This window comes from Oncorhynchus mykiss, chromosome 12, assembly GCF_057628025.1.
Source record: "Oncorhynchus mykiss isolate SJ-2025 chromosome 12, ASM5762802v1, whole genome shotgun sequence".
Classification (NCBI taxonomy): Eukaryota; Metazoa; Chordata; class Actinopteri; order Salmoniformes; family Salmonidae; genus Oncorhynchus; species Oncorhynchus mykiss.
The window spans coordinates 22,959,169-22,986,866 of NC_143033.1; the positions used below are offsets into that span (position 1 = coordinate 22,959,169).

Sequence of the window (27,698 nt, forward strand, 5' to 3'; positions counted from 1 at the left end):
TTATGCTTCCTGAGATGTTTAGAGAGAGAGCTGTTGCCACACAACATGAATTAAAGCTGAAGCAGGGGATCAATAAAGACATGCAGGCAGCTGTAAAATGTAACTTGTCTTTGGTTTAATTAGTAATACAAACTGTGAAAAAAGGCATCATGGTTAGTCTCTGAAATGTTTGGGCCACAGAAGACCTGAGGATATTGAGAGAGCTGGAAGCAAAGGAAACAGCAGATAGGAGAGGCACCAATGGTGTTGTTGCAGAGTGAAGTCATCGTTGAATGATGTCCTAGATGTTCAATGCCCTACTCTCCACACAACTCCAGCAAAATTTTGCGGTAATCTCCAGATGAGTCTCCCTTAACAATACAGAGAGACACTCAGATTACTTCAAGATAACAGAAAGAAATGGGCACAAATCTACATTTTAAATCATTACTCAATCTTTAGTGACCAGGGTCTCACATTGATGAAGGAATGGAGAGTCTTCCCATATGCTTTAGAGAACTCGGTCTTGATGTCCAACATGTCAATTTCGGCCCGAGCCACCATGATTCTAATCAGTACGCTGTCTGTAGTTCCCAGACCCTGAGGAGACAAGAGGGAGGGAGCGTCAACATTCTGACCACTTTTGTCTGATAACCCATAAGTGTAGGCAGATATGCACACTTCATGGGAGAGTATGTAAAAAAGGCTTCACCTTCATGGATTTGTATAACCGCTCTGCAAAGAATGCTGGCTTGTTTCGGAGACACTTCACTGCAAAAAGAAAGAAAAAAAAGCAATATATCAGGCATGGCAGCTGAACAAGATTTAGTTTCAAATTAGGATTATAAACTGGGTGGTTTGAGCCCCGAATGCTGATTGGCTGACAGCCATGGTATATCAGAACGTATACCACAGATATGACAAAGCATTTATTTTTACTGCTCTAATTACGTTGGTAACCAGTTTATAATAGCAATAAGGCACCTCTGGGGTTTGTAGTATATGGCCAAAATACCACGGCTAAGTGCTGTATCCAGGCACCTTAGTTGCATAGTGCCTAAGAACAGTCCTTAGCTGTGTATATTGGCCATATACCACACCCCTCGTGCCTTATTGCTTAATTATAGCACTGTGCCCTTAGTCTGGTTCAGGATACTCTTTATGTGCTTATTTTCATCAGAACTGATCTGTTTCTCAGTCAAGGCTTATCCCACTTGGCACAGATGTCAGTTCAACGTCTAGTTTTGATTTACAGTTGGTTGTGTTGTCAACTAATGTGAATTCATCGTGAAATTAAGTAAAATGTAGTTTAAAAAAAATGTTGGTTAAAAGTCGGGTGGGAAAAAAAATGGAATAAATATTCCACGTTGATTCAAAGTCATCACAGTGAATTTTTCGGTTGAAATTACGTGGAAACATCGTTGATTCAACCAGTTCGACACCCAATGGGATCTGTCTTCAGTACATTATTACAAGAGGCAGTGAAACAAAATGGATCCGTCTGACAGACCTATTGCCAGGAAAACATCCTCCAGAGATCCAGACATCTCCCTCTTAATGCTATCCTCGATGTCCCTCCCAGAGATCTTCTGATACTCCTCAAACACTGAGGGAACGAGAGAAGGGCAGAGATGTGGAATCACTGTTTGAATGAGTAAGCCGTTATAAAATATTTGTTCCCCATATCACCACAAGAGGACAGCAGAACTGTGTCTGTACATTCATTTCTGTAGCAAAATCAATTTGGAAGTATACATTTTCTTTATTAAAGTAGAGCACAGTAAAGAATAATGAACAATTTGAATGTTGCACTGAATAATAAAACAAAGGGAAAATTAGATCACTTCCCACTCCCAAAACAAGATCTAACAAACTCCGCTATAATGTGGGGGCAATTACCTCGGAGTAGGTGGTTTCTGTTCCTCACACAGAGCACAGTGAGGAACTTGACCTCATCTGTTCCCCAACAAGCCTCCCCAGCCTCGTAGATATCCTGAGAACCCACAGCAAAAGCATTTCACAAACCCAAAAGGACAATCTCCGAACACTGTTTTTGGGACATACAGTGCCTTCAGAAAGTATTCACACTCCTTTACTTTTTCCACATTTTGTTGTGTTACAAAGTGGGATTTAATTGTGATTTTTTTTGTCAATGACCTAAACACAAAGTGGAAGACAATTTTTAACATAATGTAAAAAATAAAACAATAATATATCTTGATTGGAATTCAACCCCCTGAGTCTATACATTTGGCAGCAAATATAGCTGTGAGTCTTTCTGGGTAAGTCTAAGAGCTTTCCACAAAAATTGTCAAAGACTCCAACCACCCTAGTCATAGACTGTTCTCTCTGCTCCTGCACGGCAAACGGTACCGGAGCGCCAAGTCTAGGTCTAAGAGGCTTCTACAGCTTCAACTCCGAAGCCCCCCCCCCATCCCCCCCCCCCACCCCACATGACGTAATGTGTTGTATTGTATTTGCCCTAAACATAAAACATTGTATTCAGGACAAAAAGTGAATTGCTTTGCCACTTTTTTTGTAGTATTACTTTAGTGCCTTGTTACAAACAGGATGCATGTTTTGGAATATTTTTATTCTCTACAGGCTTCCGTCTTTTCACTCTGTCAATTAGGTTAGTATTGTGGGGTAACTACAATGTTGCTGATCCATCCAGCACAGCCATTAAACTAACTGTTTTAAAGTCACCATTGGCTTAATGGTGAAATCCCTGACCGGTTTCCTTCCTGCCCGGCAACTGAGTTAGGAAGGACGCCTGTAACTTTGTAGTGACTGGGTGTATTGATATACCATTCAAACTGTAATTAATAACTTCACCATGCTCAAAGGGACAGTCAATGTCTGCTGTTTTAATTTTTTACCCATCTACCAATAGGTGCCCTTATTTTCAAGGCATTGGAAAACCTTGCTGGTCTTTGTGGTTGAATCAGTATTTGAAAATCACTGCTTGACTGAGGGACCTCATAGATAATTGTATGCGTGGGGTAGAGAGATGAGGTAGTCATTAAAAATCATGTTAAACACTATTATTGCACATTGATCCTGATACCCCAGCATGTGCTACTGAGATAGACAGCACCAGATCACCTCCTCTCTGGGTCCATATCCTCACCTTAGCATCCTGCACAGCCTGAGTCTCATTCACAGTGTTGCTCTCATCTCGCCCTGCCTGTCAGTCAAAGCACAGAGGCAGAAGCCATGTTAGCAATGAGTCAGACAATGACATGATCATTACCTGGTTATAAGAGACCTCTAAAAACTACAAATCATCCACTATGTGTTAAACTGTACATAATGGATGAAGTGAAGGAGGACAAACTATTTCCCTTACAACAATCCATGTACTGTAGTTCTGTTTGCTTTCCTTTGACTGTTGGAATGCATTTAGAGAGATCAATACTGGAAGATTCTCACCGTGAGCAAAGAGACCAGAACCCTCTTGAACATTCCAGAAGTATCAGCCTCAATATCATCCTCCAGGCTCGTCCCATGTTCTGTCGTCACATGATTGAGTAAAATTAAGTGGAAGAAGTTATGAATTATCTAAGTCCCAGTGGTCTGACTAGGCAGTTCTAACCACAACACTTGAAATGGTTTGTGAACACCCTGTCAATAGCTTTGGCAGGTAACAAAAGTTTAATATTGCTGTATAGAAAACAATAATTCTCATACACTCTAAAGAGGACTAGACACCGATATCTTATATCAGGTTTATTCTTTATACACAGTGATCAATACTAAGGTATCGACTTCTACCATACACCGCATGTGATAAATGGGCTGCATTTACAAAGGCAGTCCAATTCTGATATTTTCTCCACTAATTGGTCTTTTGACCAATCACAGATCTTTTTCAGAGCTGATCTGATTGGTCAAAATGCCAAATATACAGTTGAAGTCAGAAGTTTAAATACACTTAGGTTGGAGTCATTAAAACAAGTTTTCAACAACTCCACAAATTTCTTGTTAACAAACTATAGTTTTGGCAAGTCGGTTAGGACATCTACTTTGTGAATGACAAGTAATTTTCCCAACAATTGTTTACAGACAGATTATTTCACTCATAATTCACTGTATCACAATTCAAGTGGGTCAGAAGTTTGTTACACTAAGTTGACTGTGCCATTAAACAGCTTGGAAAATTCCAGAAAATTATGTCATGGCTTTAGAAGCTTCTGATAGGCTAAATGACATCATTTGAGCCAATTGGAGGTGTACCTGTGGATGTATTTCAAGGCCTACCTTCAAGCTCAGTGCCTCTTTGCTTGACATCATGGGAAAAATCAAAAGAAATCAGCAAAGACCTCAGAAAAGAGATTGTATACCTCAACAAGTCTAGTTCACCCTGGGGAGCAATTTCCAAACGCCTGAAGCTACCACGTTCATCTGTACAAACAACAATATGCAAGTATAAACACCATGGGACCACACAGCCATCATACCAATCAGGAAGGAGACGCGGTCTATCTCCTAGAGATGAATGTACTTTGGTGCGAAAAGTGCAAATCAATCCCAGAACAACAGCAAAGGACCTTGTGAAGATGCTGGAGGAAACCGGTACAAAAGTATCTATATCCACAGTAAAACGAGTCCTATATCGACATAATCTGAAAGGCCACTCAGCAAGGAAGAAGCCACTGCTCCAAAATCGCCATAAAAAAAAGACAGACTACGGTTTGCAACTGCATAAGGGGATAAAGATCATACTTTTTTGGAGAAATGTCCTCTGGTCTGATGACACAAAATTAGGACTGTTTGGCCATAATGACCATCGTTATCTTTGGAGGAAAAGGGGATATGCTTGCAAGCTGAAGAACACCATCCCAACAGTGAAGCACGTGGGTGCCAGCATCATGTGGGGGTGCTTTGCTGCAGGAGGGACTGGTGCACTTCCCAAAATAGATGGCATCATGAGGATGGAAAATTATGTGGATATATTGAAGCAACATCTCAAGACATCAGTCAGGAAGTTAAAGCTTGGTCACAAATGGGTCTTCCAAATGAACAATAACACCAAACATACTTCCAAAGTTGTGGCAAAATGGCTTAAGGACAACAAAGTCAAGGTATTGGAGTGGCCATCACAAAGCCCTGACCTCAATCCCATAAACAATTTGTGGGCAGAACTGAAAAAGCGTGTGCGAGCAAGGAGGCCTACAAACCGGACTCAGTTACACCAGCTCTGTCACAAGGAATGGGCCAAAATTCACCAAACTTATTGTGAGAAGCTACCCGAAATGTTTGACCCAAGTTAAACAATTTTAAGGCAACGCTACCAAATAATAATTGAGTGTATGTAAACTTCTGACCCACTGGGAATGTGATGAAAGAAATAAAATCACTACTATTATTCTGACATTTCACATTCTTAAAATAAAGTGGTGATCCTAACTGACCTAAAATAGGGCATTTTTACTCAGATGAAATGTCAGGAATTGTGAAAAACTGAGTTTAAATGTATATGTAAACTTCTGACTTCAACTGTGTGTGATATATGCCAAAGGCAGGGTAGCCTGGTGGTTAGAGCAGCGTTGGACTAGTAACCGAAGGTACAAATCTGTCGTTCTGCCCCTGAACAGGCAGTTAACCCACTGTTCATAGGCCATCATTGAAAATAAGAATTTGTTCTTAACTGACTTGCCTAGTTGAATAAAGGTATAATAAATACATATATCTGATTGGGCTGCCTGTTTAAATACAGCACTCTTACAGATGGAGATTCAATACATTGCACAGAGAGGCTGTGATGTACCTTTCATGTAGACCTCCGTGATAACTCTAATTTCAGCATTTGTCCTTGAAGCCAGGATATCAATGAGAGCAGCCTCCTCTGTTCCAGAACCCTAGCATTCAGCAAAAGAGATGTGGAGAGATATGTTAATACTTCATTGAGTAGTGTGAGGCAACACATGGGTGGTGGATGAGGTGAATAGCCCCATACAATGTCAATAGCTCTGAGAGGTACAGTATTGAAAAGTGTTACATACAGTGGGGCAAAAAGTATTTAGTCAGCCACCAATTGTGCAAGTTCTCCCACTTAATAAGATGAGAAAGGCCTGTAATTTATCATCATAGGTACACTTCAACTATGACAGACAAAATGAGAAGAAAAAAAAATCCAGAAAATCACATTGTAGGATTTTTTATGAATTTATTTGCAAATTATGGTGGAAAATAAGTATTTGGTCAATAACAAAAGTTTCTCAATACTTTGTTATATACCCTTTGTTGGCAATGACAGAGGTCAATCGTTTTCTGTAAGACTTCACAAGGTTTTCACACACTGTTGCTGGTATTTTGGCCCATCCCTCCATGCAGATCTCCTATAGAGCAGTGATGTTTTGGGGCTGTTGCTGTGCAAAACAGACTTTCAACTCCCTCCAAAGATTTTCTATGGGGTTGAGATCTGGAGACTGGCTAGGCCACTCCAGGACCTTGAAATACTTCTTACGAAGCCACTCCTTCATTGCCCGGGCTGTGTGTTTGGGATCATTGTCATGCTGAAAGACCCAGCCACGTTTCATCTTCAATGCCCTTGCTGATGGAAGGAGATTTTCACTCAAAATCTCACGATACATGGCCCCATTCATTCTTTCCTTTACACGGATCAGTCGTCCTGGTCCCTTTGCAGAAAAACAGCCCCAAAGCATGATGTTTCCACCCCCATACTTCACAGTAGGTATGGTGTTCTTTGGATGCAACTCAGCATTCTTTGTCTTCCAAACATGACGAGTTGAGTTTTTACCAAAAAGTTATATTTTGGTTTCATCTGACCATATGACATTCTCCCAATCTTCTTCTGGATCATCCAAATGCTCTCTAGCAAACTTCAGATGGGCCTGGACATGTACTGGCTTAAGCAGGGGGACACGTCTGGCATTGCAGGATTTGATTCCCTGGCGGCGTAGTGTGTTACTGATGGTAGGTTTTGTTACTTTGGTCCCAGCTCTCTGCAGGTCATTCACTAGGTCTCCCCGTGTGGTTCTGGGATTTTTGCTCACCGTTCTTGTGATCATTTTGACCCCACGGGGTGAGATCTTGCATGGAACCCCAGATCGAGGGAGATTAGCAGTGGTCTTGTATGTCTTCCATTTCCTAATAATTGCTCCCACAGTTGATTTCTTCAAACCAAGCTGCTTACCTATTGCAGATTCAGTCTTCCCAGCCTGGTGCAGGTCTACAATTTTGTTTCTGGTGTCCTTTGACAGCTCTTTGGTCTTGGCAATAGTGGAGTTTGGAGTGTGACTGTTTGAGGTTGTGGACAGGTGTCTTTTATACTGATAAGTTCAAACAGGTGCCATTAATACAGGTAACAAGTGGAGGACAGAGGAGCCTCTTAAAGAAGTTACAGGTCTGTGAGAGCCAGAAATCTTGCTTGTTTGTAGGTGACCAAATACTTATTTTCCACCATAATTTGCAAATGTGATTTTCTGGATTTTTTTTTCTCATTTTGTCTGTCATAGTTGAAGTGTACCTATGATGAAAATTACAGGCCTCTCTCATCTTTTTAAGTGGGAGAACTTGCACAATTGGTGGCTGACTAAATACTTTTTTTGCCCCACTGTATATCCCCATTGTGACGGTTTCCCTGGCAGTAATAACTGACCTTTATAGCGGTCCTCAGCTCGTAAGCGTCATACTTAGGAGCGATCATCAGGAGGCCCAGCACCACTTTCTCAGTGTTCCCCGTCAGCTCTCCTTGCAGATCATCTGCCAGGTCCTGCAGTGACATTACACAGACATTTAAAATGGGTCCAATGGACACAATCCCCTGCCGAGTGCTCAACTTAGCATTCACGATTTCTCAATACACTCATATCTCCGATTGTTTAACCTAGCACATTCTAGATACAATTCAACTGCCAGAAGGGTGTGGTTGCAGAGGAGTTGAACAAATGACACAGCTAGTAAAGAGTGACCTCGTCTGTCTGGGCGTCCACACACACTATATGTCTCCCTGTTTCTGACCAGGAGGATTCCACTAGCAATATTTGCCCTTCCCTTTGGCAAGCATTCTCATTCAACCATGGGTCTTTATAACTTTAATTAATTTTATTGTATTTTACCCCCCAATTTCGATCTTTTCTCGTTGCTGCAACTACCCAACGTGCTCAGGAGGCAAAGGTCGAGTCATGTGTCCTCCAAAACATGACCCGCCAAACCGCGCTTCTTAACACCCGCTCGCTTAACCTGGAAGCCAGCCACACCAATGTGTCGGAGGAAACACTGTTCACCTGAGGACCGAGATCAGCCTGCAGGCACCCGGCCCGCCACAAGGAGTCGCTAGGGCGCGATGAGCCAAGTAAAGCCCCCCGGCCAAACCCTCCCCTAACCTGGACGACGCTGGGCGAATTGTGTCCATCACCCTAAGGGGGTCTAGATAACTTTATCAACAATTCATTTTATGCCAGACCACATGACAGCTCCTATCTCACTGTTTCAGTAGGGCAGAAGGTAGCCTAGCTGTTTGAGTGTAACCCGAAAGGTTGCTAATAAGGTGAAAAAGCTGTTGATGTGCCCTTGAGGGGCGCTGTTCATAATGGCTGAGACATTGTTTCAGGGAGAGTGAGATATGCAAAAACGACATTAACAATTCACACATATACATTCCACACTTGTACATGTGAAATAGGACAGATAAGCACACACCAGTAGAGTAAACATTGATCAGACTTCCCTTTCGGTTTTAAATGTCAAGTTAAATAATAACTTAACATAGGGTCTGTCACTTTGTAATCTTCCTACTTCACTTAAACACACAATGCAGTATCCTGACTGAAACTGGTCTTCAACCCCCATGAGGAGTATTATTCACCTAATCTTTGAAGGTAGATCAAATGTATTTATATAGCCCTTCTTACATCAGCTGATTTCTCAAAGTGCTGTACAGAAACCCAGCCAAAAAATCCCAAACATCAAGCAATGTAGGTGTAGAAGCACGGTGGCTAGGGAAAACTCTCTAGAAAGGCCAAAACCTAGGAAGAAACCTAGAGAGGAACCAGGCTATGAGGGGTGGCCAGTCCTAGATAATCCTCTCTCTATCCTCTGTCCACAACACCATCTGTTTGTAAGAGTTAATGATGAACCCGAGGCACCAACTGTCAACACAAAGTAAACATTAACACCAGACAGACACCACCACACCCATAGTAACACACAAAACCACACCAGGAACAAAGATGATAAACGTAACTATTTACACAACCCCTGCATACTCCTGCCATGCACTTGAACTATATCTAATATGAGAATATCTAAATAGTCTTCCTCAATTACTGGAGCTGGCATTGTTTGGCTTTGGAAAACTTAAGAATAGTCTGATAATTCAAACTGGGATATGAGAAATGTCATAAACACAGGTATTGTCCATTGCCTTCGACAGGTGTGTCACTCCATCTGATATAAGTAAAAATGAACACTTATTACCTTCCCCACGGTCAGCTTGTAAGCCTCCTTGATGCGTTGCCTCTGAGCAATGGTACGACGTGCCAGGACCTCAATGACAGCTGCCTCATCTGTGCCTGTAAGAAAACATCTCAGACTAACATTACTGTATACCTTCACATTATAATGCTGCATTATAACATAAAATAACTTGCTATTGACAAAACAGCAACAATCACCATTGCAATTAAGAATACAATATTTCACACATTGGTTGAGATGTCAATGTTAAAACTTGACACTGACAGAACTTTGACATTAAATGGCACTTGTCCATAGTGTGGCTGCATTTTCAATAGAAATAATGGACAGAAATATCTCCCTGATATCACGAGCTAGAAAGTGCTCAACCAGAGTTCAACATGAATGCTGAACTGACACACTTCCTGTTTCCAAGCTCCTCCCCTTGGACCCATGGGCATACCCGTTTCTCAATGTATGTGCCATCGGTTTCTAATACATCTCACATTAGAGTCAGGTGAAGCATAAGCATTCCAAACATGGTGCCAAGATTCACCCATTTAGAGACAAATTGTGCAGGCTTTATATGTATACCATTGTACAGGCTTTCCTTTTTTAAAGAAAAAAAAAAAAACGTTATTTTCTTACAATGGTCAATGTTTTTTCTGCATTGTACAGCATAGAGACCGGTACAGATACACAATATATACAGTACCAATCAAAAGATTGGACACACCTACTCAGTCAAGGGTTTTAATAATTTTTAAAAACAATTTTCTACATTGTAGAATAATAGTGAAGACATTACAATTATGAAATAAGACATATGGAATCATGTGGTAATCCAAAACATATTATATATATTATGATTCTTCAAAGTAGCCACACTGCCTTGATGACAGCTTTGCACACTCTTGCAATTCTCTCAACCAGCTTCACCTGGAATGCTTCTCCAACCGTCTTGAAAGAGTTCCAGCATATGCTGAGCACTTGTTAGCTGCGTTTTCTTCCCTCTGCGTTCAGACTCATCCCAAACCATCTCAAATAGGTTGAGGTCGGGTGTTTGTGGAGACCCGGCCATCTGATGCAGCACTCCATCACTCTCCTTCTTGGTCAAATAGCCCTTACACAGCCTGGAGGTGTTTTGGGTCATTGTAGTGGTTTCTTTGCAGCAATTCAACCATGAATGCCTGATTCACACAGTCTCCTCTGAACAGTTGATGTTGAGGTGTGTCTGTTACTTGAACTCTGTGAAGCATTTATTTGTGCTGCAATTTCTGAGGCTAGTAACTCTAATAATCCTCTGCAGCAGAGGTAACTCTGGGTCTTCCTTTCCTGTGGTGGTCCTCATGAGAGCCAGTTTCATCATAGCGCTTGATGGTTTTTGCGACTGTACTTGAAGAAACTTTAAAAGTTCTTGAAATTTTCCAAATTGACTGATCTTCACGTCTTAAAGTAATGATGGACTGCCGTTTTCTCTTTGTTTATTTGAGCTGTCGTTGCAAATTAACTTTTAAGAAGGCACACCTGTTCCAGGTGAAAGATGCTGGTTGAGAGAATGCCAAGAGTGTATAAAGCTGTCATCAAGGGTGGCTACTTTGAAGAATTTTAAATATAAAATGTATTTTGATTTGTTTAACACTTTTTTGGTTACTACATGATTCAATGTGTGGTATTTCATAGTTTTGATGTCTTCACTATTATTCTACAATGTAGAAAATAAAGAAAAACCCTTGAATGAGTAGGTGAGTCCAACATTTTGAATGGTACTGTACATCAGCAAGGCAACGATAATGCAATCCTAACTTTAAAAATAGAACAAGAGAAAGGCAAAATACTGTAAAGGCTACGGATGAGTCAAGTATAAAGAAAGTACTCTCAGGGCACAATTAGAGGAATAAATGAGATCATCAAAATGGAAAGTACAGGAACTACAGTCGTGTAGGGCACCTGTATTGAGGTCTAGAAGAAATACAAATTGTGACAGCACTTATAGTGCCTTTGGAAATAATTCAGACCCCTTGACTTTTTCCACATTGTTACTTTTGGATTAAATAAAACAATTTCCTCAGCAATCTACACATACTCTATAAAGACAAAGCAAAAACAGTTTTAGAAATGTTAGCAAATCAAAAAACAGAAATACCTTATTCATGTAACTATTCAGACCCTTTGCTATGAGATTCGAAATTGAGCTCAGGTACAGTTGTAGTCGGAAGTTTACATACACTTAGGTTGGAGTCATTAAAACCCGTTTTTTTAACCACGCCAAATTTCTTGTTAACAGATTATTTCACTGTGTCACAATTCCAAAGGGCCATAAGTTTACACACATTCATTTGACTGTGCCTTTAAACAGCTTGGAAAATTCCAGAAAATTATGTCATGGCTTTAGAAGCTTCTGATAGGCTAACTGACATAATTTGAGTCAATTGGAGGTGCATCTGTGGATGTATTTCAATATCCAAATGCCTTAAGGTACCACATTCATCTGCACAAACAATAGTACGCAAGTATAAACATCATGGGACCACGCAGCTGTCATACCGCTCAGGAAGGAGACGTGTTCTGTCTGCTAGAGATGAACGTACTTTGGTGCGAAAAGTGCAAATCAATCCCAGAACAACAGCAAAGGACCTTGTCAAGATGCTGAAGGAAACAGCTACAAAAGTATCTATATCCATAGGTACAAAAGTATCTATATGTACAGTAAAAAGAGTCCTATAATCGACATAACCTGAAAGGCCGCTCAGCCATAAAGGCCGCTCGGCCATAAAAAAGCCAGACTACGGTTTGCAACTGCACATGGGGATAAAGATCGTACTTTTTGGAGAAATGTCCTCTGGTCTGATGAAACAAAAATAGAACTGTTATGCCATAATGACCATCGTTATGTTTGGAGGGAAAAGGGGGAGACTTGCAAGCTAAAGAACACCATCCCAACCGTGAAGCATGGGGGTGGCAGCATCATGTTGTGTGGGTGCATTGATGCAGGAGGGACTGGTGCACTTCACAAAATAGATGGCATCATGAGGATGGAAAATTATGTGGATATATTGAAGCAACATCTTAAGATATCAGTCAGGAAGTTAAAGCTTGGTCACAAATGGGTCTTCCAAATGGACAATGACCCCAAGCATACTTCCAAAGTTGTGGCAAAATGGCTTAAGGACAACAGTCATGGTATTGGAGTGGCCATCACAGAGCCCTGACCTCAATCCTATAGAACATTTGTGGGCAGAACTGAAAAAGTGTGTGCGAGCAAGGAGGTCTGGAGAAAACCTGGCACCATCCCTATGGTGAAGCAAGGTGGGGATGTTTTTCAGTGGCAAGGACTGGGAGACTAGTTTGGAATGAGGCAAAGATGAACAGAGCAAAGTACAGAGATCCTTGATGAAAACCTGCTCCAGAGCACTCAGGACCTCAGACTGGGGTGAAGGTTCACCCTCCAACAGGACAACTGTTATGCAGAGATCTGTCTGTACTTTTCTCTGTTCATCTCTGGTCACCTCCCTGACCAAGAATCTGATGGTCACTCTGACAGAGTTCCTCTGTGGAGTTGGGAGAACCTTCCAGAAGTACAACCATTTCCAAGGAATTTATTGAATCACAGGGGGAAGATGGAGTGCAGGCCAGGGGAAGCTCGGGCAGGCAGGAAACCAGGTGCCGAGGCTGAGGCTGGAACGAGAGGGGTTGGGACAGGGTAAGAAGATCCAGAGCGGAATCCAAGGGAGAAGTAGCGTGGGGAATCCAGGGCAGAGTAGCAGGATAAGGAGATGTGAGACTGGAGACAGGGACCAGAGTCAGAGCGGGAAGAATGAGCAGAGATTACGATCTGGCAGGAATGAGTATTTGCAGAGGTCTTGATAATGGAACAGGTTGCAGATGGTGGGGATATGCTCTGACCCCAGCACACCCGTCTCCGCTTGAGGTCGACCGATTATGATTTTTCAACGCCGATACCGATTATTGGAGGACCAAAAAAGCAGATACCGATTAAATCGGCCGATTTTTTAAATGTTATTTGTTTTCCCCATTAAGCAGCAGGTCGGAGTCAGAGGCCGAGTCTTCTCTGGTCTCTACTCCTCCCGTTACGGGGTCTGAGACGCCGAAGCTTCCCACCATTAGCTCTGACAAATTGAAAACTCTAGTCATTGGCGACTCCATTACCCGCAGTATTAGACTTGAGAATCATCCAGCGATCATACACTGTTTACCGGGGGGCAGGGCTACCGACGTTAAGGCTAATCTGAAGATGGTGCTGGCTAAAGCTAAAACTGGCGAGTGTAGAGAGTATAGAGATATTGTTATCCACGTCGGCACCAACGATGTTAGGATGAAACAGTCAGAGATCACCAAGCGCAACATAGCTTCTGCGTGTAAATCAGCTAGAAAGATGTGTCGGCATCGAGTAATTGTCTCTGGCCCCCTCCCAGTTAGGGGGAGTGATGAGCTCTACAGCAGAGTCTCACAACTCAATCGCTGGTTGAAAACTGTTTTCTGCCCCTCCCAAAAGATAGAATTTGTAGATAATTGGCCCTCTTTCTGGGACTCGCCCACAAACAGGACCAAGCCTGACCTGCTGAGGAGTGACGGACTCCATCCTAGCTGGAGGGGTGCTCTCATTTTATCTACCAACATAGACAGGGCTCTAACTCCTCTAGCTCCACAATGAAATAGGGTGCAGGCCAGGCAGCAGGCTGTTAGCCAGCCTGCCAGCATAGTGGAGTCTGCCACTAGCACAGTCAGTGTAGTCAGCTCAGCTATCACCATTGAGACCGTGTCTGTGTCTCGACCTAGGTTGGGCAAAACTAAACATGGCGGTGTTCGCCTTAGCAATCTCACTAGGATAAAGACCACCTCCATTCCTGTCATTATTGAAAGAGATCATGATACCTCACATCTCAAAATAGGGCTACTTAATGTTAGATCCCTTACTTCAAAGGCAATTATAGTCAATGAACTAATCACTGATCATAATCTTGATGTGATTGGCCTGACTGAAACATGGCTTAAGCCTGATGAATTTACTGTGTTAAATGAGGCCTCACCTCCTGGCTACACTAGTGACCATATCCCCCGTGCATCCCGCAAAGGCGGAGGTGTTGCTAACATTTACGATAGCAAATTTCAATTTACAAAAAAAAAAATGACGTTTTCGTCTTTTGAGCTTCTAGTCATGAAATCTATGCAGCCTACTCAATCACTTTTTATAGCTACTGTTTACAGGCCTCCTGGGCCATATACAGCGTTCCTCACTGAGTTCCCTGAATTCCTATCGGACCTTGTAGTCATAGCGGATAATATTCTAATCTTTGGTGACTTTAATATTCACATGGAAAAGTCCACAGACCCACTCCAAAAGGCTTTCGGAGCCATCATCGACTCAGTGGGTTTTGTCCAACATGTCTCTGGACCCACTCACTGTCACAGTCATACGCTGGACCTAGTTTTGTCCCATGGAATAAATGTTGTGGATCTTAATGTTTTTCCTCATAATCCTGGACTATCGGACCACCATTTTATTACGTTTGCAATTGCAACAAATAATCTGCTCAGACCCCAACCAAGGATCATCAAAAGTCGTGCTATAAATTCACAGACAACACAAAGATTCCTTGATGTCCTTCCAGACTCCTTCTGCCTACCCAAGGACGCCAGAGGACAAAAATCAGTTAACCACCTAACTGAGGAACTCAACTTAACCTTGCGCAATACCCTAGATGCAGTTGCACCCCTAAAAACTAAAAACATTTCTCATAAGAAACTAGCTCCCTGGTACACAGAAAATACCCGAGCTCTGAAGCAAGCTTCCAGAAAATTGGAACGGAAATGGCGCCACACCAAACTGGAAGTCTTCCGACTAGCTTGGAAAGACAGTACTGTGCAGTACCGAAGAGCCCTTACTGCTGCTCGATCATCCTATTTTTCTAACTTAATTGAGGAAAATAAGAACAATCCGAAATTCCTTTTTGATACTGTCGCAAAGCTAACTAAAAAGCAGCATTCCCCAAGAGAGGATGACTTTCACTTTAGCAGTGATAAATTCATGAACTTCTTTGAGGAAAAGATTATGATTATTAGAAAGCAAATTACGGACTCTTCCTTAAATCTGCGTATTCCTTCAAAGCTCAGTTGTCCTGAGTCTGCACAACTCTGCCAGGACCTAGGATCAAGAGAGACACTCAAGTGTTTTAGTACTATATCTCTTGACACAATGATGAAAATAATCATGGCCTCTAAACCTTCAAGCTGCATACTGGACCCTATTCCAACTAAACTACTGAAAGAGCTGCTTCCTGTGCTTGGCCCTACTATGTTGAACATAATAAACGGCTCTCTATCCACCTGATGTGTACCAAACTCACTAAAAGTGGCAGTAATAAAGCCTCTCTTGAAAAAGCCAAACCTTGACCCAGAAAATATAAAAAACTAATCGGCCTATATCGAATCTTCCATTCCTCTCAAAAATTTTAGAAAAGGCTGTTGCGCAACAACTCACTGCCTTCCTGAAGACAAACAATGTATACGAAATGCTTCAGTCTGGTTTTAGACCCCATCATAGCACTGAGACGGCACTTGTGAAGGTGGTAAATGACATTTTAATGGCATCGGACCGAGGCTCTGCATCTGTCCTCGTGCTCCTAGACCTTAGTGCTGCTTTTGATACCATCGATCACCACATTCTTTTGGAGAGATTGGAAACCCAAATTGGTCTACACGGACAAGTTCTGGCCTGGTTTAGATCTTATCTGTCGGAAAGATATCAGTTTGTCTCTGTGAATGGTCTGTCCTCTGACAAATCAACTGTAAATTTCGGTGTTCCTCAAGGTTCCGTTTTAGGACCACTATTGTTTTCACTATATATTTTACCTCTTGGGGATGTTATTCGAAAACATAATGTTAACTTTCACTGCTATGCAGATGACACACAGCTGTACATTTCAATTAAACATGGTGAAGCCCCAAAATTGCCCTTGCTAGAAGAATGTGTTTCAGACATAAGGAAGTGGATGGCTGCAAACTTTCTACTTTTAAACTCGGACAAAACAGAGATGCTTGTTCTAGGTCCCAAGAAACAAAGAGATCTTCTGTTGAATCTGACAATTAATCTTAATGGTTGTACAGTCGTCTCAAATAAAACTGTGAAGGACCTCGGCGTTACTCTGGACCCTGGTCTCTCTTTTGAAGAACATATCAAGACCATTTCAAGGACAGCTTTTTTCCATCTACGTAACATTGCAAAAATCAGGAACTTTCTGTCCAAAAATGATGCAGAAAAATTAATCCATGCTTTTGTCACTTCCAGGTTAGACTACTGCAATGCTCTACTTTCCGGCTACCCGGATAAAGCACTAAATAAACTTCAGTTAGTGCTAAATACGGCTGCTAGAATCCTGACTAGAACCAAAAAATTTGATCATATTACTCCAGTGCTAGCCTCTCTACACTGGCTTCCTGTCAAAGCAAGGGCTGATTTCAAGGTTTTACTGCTAACCTACAAAGCATTACATGGGCTTGCTCCTATCTATCTCTCTGATTTGGTCCTGCCGTACATACCTACACGTACGCTACGGTCACAAGACGCAGGCCTCCTAATTGTCCCTAGAATTTTTAAGCAAACAGCTGGAGGCAGGGCTTTCTCCTATAGAGCTCCATTTTTATGGAACGGTCTGCCTACCCATGTCAGAGACGCAAACTCGGTCTCAACCTTTAAGTCTCTACTGAAGACTCATCTCTTCAGTGGGTCATATGATTGAGTGTAGTCTGGCCCAGGAGTGGGAGGGTGAACGGAAAGGCTCTGGAGCAACGAACCACCCTTGCTGTCTCTGCCTGGCCGGTTCCCCTCTTTCCACTGGGATTCTCTGCCTCTAACCCTATTACAGGGGCTGAGTCACTGGCTTTACTGGGGCTCTCTCATGCCGTCCCTGGAGGAGGTGCGTCACCTGAGTGGGTTGAGTCACTGATGTGGTCATCCTGTCTGGGTTGGCGCCCCCCCCCCCCCCTTAAGTTGTGCCGTGGCGGAGGTCTTTGTGGGCTATACTCAGCCTTGTCTCAGGATGGTAAGTTGGTGGTTGAAGATATCCCTCTAGTGGTGTGGGGGCTGTGCTTTGGCAAAGTGGGTGGGGTTATATCCTTCCTGTTTGGCCCTGTCCGGGGGTGTCCTCGGAGTGGGCCACAGTGTATCCTGACCCCTCCTGTCTCAGCCTCCAGTATTTATGCTGCAGTAGTTTATGTGTCGGGGGGCTAGGGTCAGTTTGTTATATCTGGAGTACTTCTCCTGTCCTATTCGGTGTCCTGTGTGAATCTAAGTGTGCGTTCTCTAATTCTCTCCTTCTCTCTTTCTCTCTCTCGGAGGACCTGAGCCCTAGGACCATGCCCCAGGACTACCTGACATGATGACTCCTTGCTGTCCCCAGTCCACCTGGCTGTGCTGCTGCTCCAGTTTCAACTGTTCTGCCTTATTATTATTCGACCATGCTGATCATTTATGAACATTTGAACATCTTGGCCATGTTCTGTTATAATCTCCACCCGGCACAGCCAGAAGAGGACTGGCCATCCCACATATGCTCTCTCTAATTCTCTCTTTCTTTCCCTCTCTCGGAGGACCTGAGCCCTAGGACCATGCCCCAGGAATACCTGACATGATGACTCCTTGCTGTCCCCAGTCCACCTGACTGTGCTGCTGCTCCAGTTTCAACTATTCTGCCTTATTATTATTCGACCATGCTGGTCATTTATGAACATTTGAACATCTTGACCATGTTTTGTTATAATCTCCACCCGGCACAGCCAGAAGAGGACTGGCCACCCCACATAGCCTGGTTCCTCTCTAGGTTTCTTCCTAGGTTTTGGCCTTTCTAGGGAGTTTTTCCTAGCCACCGTGCTTCTTCACCTGCATTGCTTGCTGTTTGGGGTTTTAGGCTGGGTTTCTGTACAGCACTTTGAGATATCAGCTGATGTACGAAGGGCTATATAAAATAAATTTGATTGATTGATTTGTAATAATGACAATTACAACAATACTGAATGAATACTTATTTTAACTTAATATAATACATCAATAAAATCAATTTAGCCTCAAGTAAATAATGAAACATGTTCAATTTGGTTTAAATAATACAAAAACAAAGTGTTGGAGAAGAAAGTAAAAGTGCAATATGTGCTATGTAAGAAAAATAACGTTTCAGTTCCTTGCTCAGAACATATGACAGCTGGTGGTCTAGATATTATAGGAATTATAGGACTATTTCCCTCTATATCATGTGTATTTCATTAACCTTTGACTATCGGATGTTCTTATAGGCACTTTAGTATATGCCAGTGTAACAGTATAGCTTCCGTCCCTCTCCTCGCTCCTACCTGGGCTCGAACCAGGAACACATCGACAACAGCCACACTCGAAGCAGCGTTACCAATGCAGAGCAGGGGAAACAACCACAGGCTCAGAGCGAGTGACGTTTGAAACGCTATTAGTGCGCGCTACCTAGCTAGCCATTTCACATCGGTTACACCAGCCTCATCTTGGGAGTTGATAGGCTTGAAGTCATAAACCGTGCAATGCTTAACGAACAACGAAGAGCTGCTGGCAAAACGCACGAAAGTGCTGTTTGAATGAATGTTTACGCGCCTGCTTCTGCCTACCAACGCTCAGTCAGATACTTGTATGCTTGTATGCTCAGTCAGATTATATGCAACGCAGGACACGCTAGATAATATCTAGTAATATCATCAACCATGTGTAGTTAACTAGTGATTATGATCGATTGCTTTTTATAGGATAAGTTTAATGCTAGTTAGCAACTTACCTTGCCTTACTGCATTCGTGTAACATGCAGTCTCCTTGTGGAGTGCAACGAGAGAGAGGCAGGTCGTTATTGCGTTGGACTAGTTAACTGTAAGGTGCAAGATTGAATCCCCCGAGCTGACAAGGTGAAAATCTGTCGTTCTGCCCCTGAACGAGGCAGTTAACCCACCGTTCCTAGGCCGTCATTGAAAATAAGAATGTGTTCTTAACTGACTTGCCTAGTTCAATAAAGGTATATATAAAAAATACATGTTTTTATTTTTGAAATCGGCGCCCAAAAATACAGATTTCTGATTGTTATGAAAATTTGAAATCGGCCCTAATTAAATAGCCATTCCGATTAATCGGTCGACCTCTAGTCTCCGCCCATGCAATCACACACACAGAGACAGAGACAGAGGCGGCAGGTCAAGGAGACACAGGATGAGCAGTAGAGGGCGTGGCAGGAGCAGATGTAACAACAACTACCCTAAGCACACACCAAGACAACGCAGGAGCGGCTTCGGGACAAGTCTCAATGTCCTTGAGTGGCCCAGCCAGAGCCAGGATTTGAACCTGAGCTAACATCTCTGGAGAGACCTGAAAATAGCTTTGCGGCAACGCTTCCCATTCAACCTGACAGAGCTTGAGAGGATTTTCAGAGACGAATGGGAGAAACTCCTCAAATTCATGTGTTCCAAGCTTGTAGCATCATACCCAAGAAGACTCAAGGCTGTAATCACTTCCAAATGTGCTTCAACAAAGTACTGAGTAAAGGGTCTGAATACTTATGTAAATGTGATACTTCAGTGTTTAAATAAAAGAAGAAATTTAGCAAAAATATCGAAATACCATTTTTTTTCTCACTCTTTATAGGTACTGTGTGTACAATTTTAGAATAAGGCTTGTAACCTAACAAAATGTGGAAAAATTTGAGGGATCTGAATACTTTCCGAAGGCACTGCATAGCATACTGTATAACAGGAAGGTAGGTTCGGGCTTTCATGGAAAGGACAAACTATTTTAGGATATAACGCTTTCTGAGAAGAAAAAAAAGTGACACTAACGCTCACATCCGGCCTATCACTCACCAGCCCCCTTCATGGCTCCTCTCAGACGGTTCACATCCTCCTCTACATTGAAAGCAGCGGCTTCAACCACGGTTCCACGGTTGCCAATCTACAGTGGGAGAAAGTTATACGGCATACGTTTAAACGGCTCATGCATTGGTATCACAGTCACTCTCCCATTTCCTTGTAGTTTGAGTCATAGACTATGGGTACACACACGCACAAGCATACACATCTCAAAAGGTTTAGTGACAGTGATACATTTATTTTCTATATCTACCACAGGAGGTTGGTGGCACCCCGGGGAGGATGGGCTCGTGGTAATGGCTGGAGTAGAATGCTACATGTTTGATGTCATTTCATTGGCTCCATTCCAGCCATTATGAGCTGCCCTCACCTCAGCTGCCGCAACTGCTATCTACTGTTTACAGTGTATGCCAGACTACCTCGTCTGCTCGATGGCTGATATTTTCAGCAGTAAGGATTTTGTGTTTTTAGGGCCTATTTCCATCACCCATCCATAACCCATCTTTCTGCAAACTTGAATGAATACACTGTTGATACAGCATCTACCCCCAAGCTATAAGACTGCAGAACAATTAATCAAATGGCCATCCGGACTATTTACATTGACCCCCCCCCCTTTGTTTTTACACTGCTGCTACTCACTGTTTATTATCTATGCATAGTCACTTTACCCCTGCAGTACTTACGTGTAGAAATGACCTAGACTAAGCTGTAAATATTTTCTTAATTCTATTTCTTTAACTGCATTGTTGGTTAAAGGCTTGTAAGTACGTATTTCACGGTAAGGTCTACACCGGTTGTATTCGGCACATGTAACAAATAAAACTTGATAAGAAAATAAACTCCAAGACTAAGCAAACAAAACCTATTTCAAGTGAGCATGCATGCAAATGTATGGAAATGTTGACCACTATCATTCCTAGTCCAGTCACAAAGCGTACTACAGTACACACGTTGGGTGCTGGGACTTACCGCTGCCATTGTAGAGTTTCAAAACTTAATCAAGAGATGGGAAAGCTATGAAAAGAAACATTGTTATTACTTCTTAGGATTCTTAGTAATGCGTTCTTCGTTGAACAATGTGGTGAGCTTTGAAAGCAGATGAAACGGCATTGCTCTCTAATTAATACTATATGCAGTTGTGAAAAGTTATTCAGTACAAATACTTTAAAGTACTACTTATATAATTTTTTGGTCAAGTTATGTACCTTTTACTCCATATATTTTCCCTGACACCCAAAATTACTGGTTACATTTTGAATGCTTAGCAGGACAGACAATGGTCAAATTCACACACTTATCAAGAGAACAACACTGGTCATCCCTACTACCTCTCATCTGGCGGACTCACTAAACACAAATGCTTCATTTGTAAATGATGTCTGAGTGTTTGAGTGTGCCCCTGGCTATCCATAAATAAATAAAAAACAAGAAGATTGTGCCTTCTGGTTTTTCTAATTCAAGGAATTTAAAATTATTCATAACTTGACTTTTGATACTGAAGTATATTTTACCAATTACATTTACTTTTGATACTTAGGTATTATTTAAAACCCAAATACTTTTAGACTTTTCCTCAATTAGTATTTTGCTGGGTGACTTTCACTTGAGTCATATTTGTTTGCTTTTACTCAAGTATGACAATTGGGTACTTTTTCCATTACGGACTGTATGTGATTACCCAAAACACATTTCATCATCCAGTCTTCCCAGTGGAACAATCGTCACTGGTCAACTAATTACACACACACCTGTAATTACACTACTCAGTAAGAGAGGGCCAGTGGGTATTTAGCTAGTGTTCTATTCTAAGAGACCAGCTTTACCCACTGAAAAAATTAGCTCACAACAGTTCCCCGAAAGTCCAATTGAGACAAAATACATCAGTCTCTGGGCAGGGCATATTGCCTCAGGCAGTCACTAGTTTATGTTGATAATGTTTCTAATAACATAGGGAGCCAACAATCTTTATAGTCCCACTTCAAATGCAAAAATATATATTTTAGTCCAGGGGTGTTATCCATATTGTGCCGCTGGAACATTAGCCAAGGATAACAACTCTTTCACTGTATACATCTGGTCCGTTAAGCCTGCTGCGTTATGTTAGTTTGGCGTGAAAATACCTGGTACAACAAGAACCCTTTTGACATCTGCCTCTGCCTCTGTCCAACTGCCACTTCAAAACATTAGAAATAGCCTACTAGATATACAGTACATTATTTCAATGTGATCACCCCTGCACATTATGCAGATAATGCTGATGGTGCATTTAGAGGACTTTTACGTCAAAATGACCATTAGCCCACTAGAGTAAATGCAACCAATGAAATGCAGTTCACAAAATTACCACAACGCAGGCACTACATATTTACCTATATTTACGATAGATGTGGAGACATTGTTACCCAACACAGTTCTTATAATTGTTTCCCTGTTTGTGGGTGTAATGTTAAGGATAAATTAAATCAACAATAGGTCTCAGGAAGCGATGTCTGTCAGCTGGCGGCCAGCAATGGAAGAATAACTTCTGAGGTTTAGTTTATGTTCAAGGCACACCCTTGAATGTGTCAGAAATAATATTCTAAAGCTTCGAGTAAAAACAACAACCGAAAACACGAATCTATTGCTTATTTGTGCCTATTTTAACCTCACCCAAAAATGACAGTAAAATATTTACTTACAAATGAGGAAGAATGGAGTGGTGACAAAACGGAACTCTTCTGAGAACGGAACGTCGGCTTTAAAACGCAGCCCAGGGGCCGACACAGAAAGATTTTCGGTCCCACCCCTTTATACTTACACAGGTCACATTATATTTCAGTCAAGAGCGTCATATCTCTCTTAATGGTACCTTGGCCTTTTGCTTACCACCTAGATCTCTCTGCAACAGACTTATTGTATTTTATTTGTATTATGCGACAAGGAGACAAATAGCCAGTCATCCCATATACTAGATTGGAATATACAAATAGGGAAAAAACGTTAATTTCATTAACCAGGTTCCCATCCAACCATTTCATGCGAATTAATTACCTGACGCATGAAAAAGTGATGTAAACATGAAATGCCGGTACAATTTATAAATGCTGACAGAAAATTGCTGGATCTTTGTTTCGGTGAAATGTATAATGTGAGAATGGGGGCGGTGGAAACGCCTTTATGCGCAAATATTGATATAATAACCAGAAGTAATAGTGGAGTCACGCGATTAAATGATGTGTTGTTAATTGGGAGAGAGGTGTTGCTTTATTTGTTTTTCAGACCAGGTTTGCGGAAGGTATTCAGACCCTTTTACTTTTTCCACATTTTGTTACATTACAGCTTTATTCTAAATGTATTTTTTTTCCTCAATCTACACACAATACCCCATAGTGACAAAGAAAAACCAGGTTTAGACATTTTTGCAAATGTATTACAAATAAAAATAAATATTTAATATCACATTTACATAAGTATTCAGACCCATTACTCAGTATTTTGTTGAAGCACCTTTGGGATTGATTACAGCATCGAGTCTTCTTGAGTATGAAGATATAAGTTTGGCACACATGTATTTGGGTACTTTTTTCCATTCTTCTCTGCATATCCTCTCAAGCTCTGTCAGGTTGGATTGGGAGCGTTGCTGCACAGCTATTTCCAGGGCTCTCCAGAGATGTTAGATCGGGTTCTAGTCTGGGCTCTGGCTGGGCCACTCAAGGACATTCAGAGACTTGTCCCGAAGCCACTCCTGCGCTGTCTTCGCTGTGTGCTTTGGGTTGTTGTACTGTTGGAAGGTGAACCTTTTCCCCAGACTGAGGTCCTGAGTGCTCTGAAGCAGGTTTTCACCAAGGATCGCTCTGTACTTTGCTCCATTCATCTTTGCCTCGATCCTGACTAGTCTCAGTCCCTGCCGCTGAAAAACATCCCCACAGCATGCTGCCACCACCATGCTTCACGGTAGGGATGGTGCCAGCTTTCCCCCAGATGTGACAGTTGGCATTCAGGCCAAAGAGTTCAATCTTGGTGTCATCAGACCAGAGAATCTTGTTTCTCATGGTCTGAGAGTCTTTAGGTGCCTTTTGGCAAACTCCAAGTGTGCTGTCACATGCATTTTACTGAGGAGTGACTTCCGTCTGGCCCACTCTACCATAAAGGCCTGATTGGTAGAGTGTTGCAGAGATGGTTGTCCTTCTGAAAGGTTCTCCCATCTCCACAGAGGAACTCTAGAGCTCTGTCAGAGTGACCATCAGGTTCTTGGTCACCTCCCTTACCCTTCTTCCCCAATTGTGCAGTTTGGCCAGGTGGCCAGCTCTAGGAAGAGTCTCGGTGGTTCCAAACTTCATCCATTTAAGAATGATGGAGGTCACTGTGTTCTTGGGGACCTTAAATGCTGCAGAAATATTTTGGTATAATTCCCCAGATCTGTACCTCAACACAATCCTGTCTCTGAGCTCTACAAGACAATTCCTTTGACCTCATGGCTTGGTTTTCGCTCTGACATGCACTATTTCTTCTTCAATGAGGTTTATTTGTGGTTGACATCCAATATGTTGCATTACTACCACCTAGTAGATTGAAGTACAACTCCCTTATACTTTGCTTGAAAAAATAAATACATAAATACCCTACCATCTAACACTACACTCACAAAAAAATAAAAATAAAATCACCATACTCCACTATTTAAATCTATTTAGTCCTACCTCAATGCCAACAACCTGAAAGGACGGGACAACACCACTTAACACACCCGGTAACTCTTCTGATGTCAAGTCTTGCACACCCAAATACCTCTCTGCAGCTGCCACCACAACCTCAGTTTTCTGCAACTGACCAGCAGCACAGTTGATAACCATTGCTATAAATGCTAAAAATCCAATCTTACTGAAACATATTACTTACTGGCCTATCCCTCTGTACTGGTACAGATCATTTACTCACACTACTGCCTCACCCTTGACCCATCTTCTTCTACTTCTGCACTACTCTAACTCTGGAAACCTCAACCTGCCTCTATTGCACGGGGCATTTCTAATCCCCAGCCCCATGGGCACCCCTACAATGAACACATACCACTACTTTCCCCCATTAATACATATTTATTTGACTCATGCCCTTCTGCACACTTCTCACACCTAGGAACCTCCCTACTACACACTGCTGCCACATGCCCATAAGCTTGACACCTGTAACAACGTGATGTATTCGTCACAAAAGCTCATACATCTTAACATCACTTAGTCGGGCAAAGAGACAACATAAAATCTCAAAAGAACAGGCAATGATTCTGTTTCACCAACCTGTCTGCGTCGCACCACACTACGAGCATCACAAACACCGGGAATCTTCCCCTTCAGTTGGTCAAGTTTTACATTTACTGCTACTCCAGTAATCACTTCTTTCAATGGCGCCCTTTTGAGAGCGGAAGAATTCACATTTCTTGCCCCCATTCGTTTAACGCCGATCGCCTTCACCCTCTGACCAGCAGAAACACAAACAATTATGACAAGACCACTTCTGGTTACACTCCGATTCCACAGTACCAAATTCTGCTTCCACACACCCTGAAACCACAAATGGATCAGTCAAAAGGCAAGGGTCCACTTTTTCAAAATAATTCACTCCATCGGTCTTCATCCTGACCCTCAGTGCAAGCCTCTGGCCCCAGATAACTTCACCACACCTACCACCTCCGATACTTCGCCCTCATTCACACCATTTCTCCTTCTGTCTTCAGCTCACTACTTACACTTTTTACCATTCTTCTTTAACAAACCATCTCCCCTTTTCCAGCCATTTTTAACCAAGTTCACCGTCTTCCTCCCTCTCGCGCTTAGACCTCTTCTGCCTCTCCCCCCCCCCCCCCCCCCAAAATCATAATAAAACACTGACAACTAAAATATGTTACTATTATTATTGGGGAGGGGGTTAAAAAACGAACCCCCAAAAGTGATTCAAAAGGTTATTCGAGGAACCATTAAAAGGGGTTCCTAGAAGAACTTATAGGGGTTCCCCCACAGTTTCAATTTGAAGAACCCCTAAAGGACACTCGAGGAACCTTTTCTTTTTTAGAGCGTATGATAATACTGAACTTCTCCTGACACAACTTATTACTTTCTCAAGGGACGAAATTCCGGCTGTCAATCTCCGTAAAATCAGCACGAACCCTTCGGGATGTAGCGTTCAACAGTGCCATCCCACTTATAATGCAGCTGCTTTGTCTTGATGTAATTTCTTTATCAAAAACTACCGTGACGCTTTTCAATTTCAAACAAGCGCGCTCTTCCAACCACCATCCCCGTGTCGTTCGCTCACCACATGTGATTCAGCCTGCCTTCTCTGTGAAAATGAATCCTGCTGATGAACCAACATCTTCTGAACCACATCCACATTCCTCTGAGATACACTGTCAATTGTGGGACCTTCCTGTATATAGACAGGTGTGTGCCATTCCAAATCATGTCCAATCAATTGACTTTACCACAGGTGGACTCCAATTAAGTTGTAGAAACATTTCAAGGATGATAAATGGAAGCAGGATGCACTGAATGCTGAATAATTATGTAAATAAGGTATTTCTGTTTTTACAAATTTTGCAAACATTTATAAAAACCTGTTTTCCTTTTGTCATCATGGTAGTGTTTAGATTGCTAAGGATTTGTATTTATGTAATCAATTTTAGAATAAGGCTGTAACCTAACAACATGTGGAAAAAGTCCAGGGGTCTGAATACTTTCCGAATGCACTGTATGTGAAACTGATAGATGCACACACACTACATGTTAATGTTTTTATATGTAAATAGTAAAGTATTTTGTCTGTAATGTCTTTTTCGTTATATGTCGGACCCCAGTAAGCATAGCTGTCGCCATTGGCGTCGTCTAATGGGGATCCTAATGAATCCAATCAAAAACAGGGTGGCGAATGTGCAAGGTGATGAGCTTGATGCAATTTTTTCCAATAAATATCGAGGGTCTTATTCTGGTGACATTATGATCGAAGCTTGGCTGCTGTTTGAAAAATATAAATAATATCGCTCACAATCATGTTACATTCATAATGGGGTAGCCTACGCACTTTATCTGCGAGTTGTTGGCTAGAGCGCATGTGCCAAGAAAGATTGGGCACATTTTCAATATAACAATTTTATGACAAAACCATCAGTAGAGTTGAACATGCGATGGAAACCCATTTAACCTGTATTTTTCATTCGGTAGCCTACATGGGAATGTAACGGTAAAAGTTTGATGTGCACTACGTCATCCCGCACTGCCTTTCATCTGTAAAAAGCCAGTTTGATAGAAACATATCTCTGGTGGGAAAATGTGCATATTTTTTATGCATTTGACAGTATTCCCATTAAAATCTGTCGCAAATTGGATAAACCTAGCTATAGATGCTTCCCACCAGTGCCCCCCAATCGTAGAAAT

At 42.0% G+C, this 27,698-nt stretch overlaps 1 protein-coding gene across 1 annotated transcript; it reads right to left on the bottom strand.

Moving 5' to 3' along the window:
• Window positions 1-93: 93 nt before the first annotated feature.
• On the bottom strand, window positions 94-23,079 carry LOC110537213 (annexin A4). Its single transcript, XM_021623080.3, has 13 exons — window positions 22,971-23,079; window positions 21,262-21,306; window positions 20,284-20,371; window positions 9,424-9,518; window positions 7,604-7,717; window positions 5,750-5,840; window positions 3,412-3,491; window positions 3,110-3,166; window positions 1,879-1,972; window positions 1,490-1,585; window positions 692-750; window positions 457-579; window positions 94-350 (listed from the first exon to the last, which is right to left on the bottom strand). Exons 2-13 carry the CDS (start codon window positions 21,268-21,270, stop codon window positions 297-299), a joined length of 960 nt encoding a protein of 319 aa, XP_021478755.1. The 5' UTR covers window positions 21,271-21,306; window positions 22,971-23,079; the 3' UTR covers window positions 94-296.
• Between the last annotated feature and the right edge of the window lie 4,619 nt (window positions 23,080-27,698).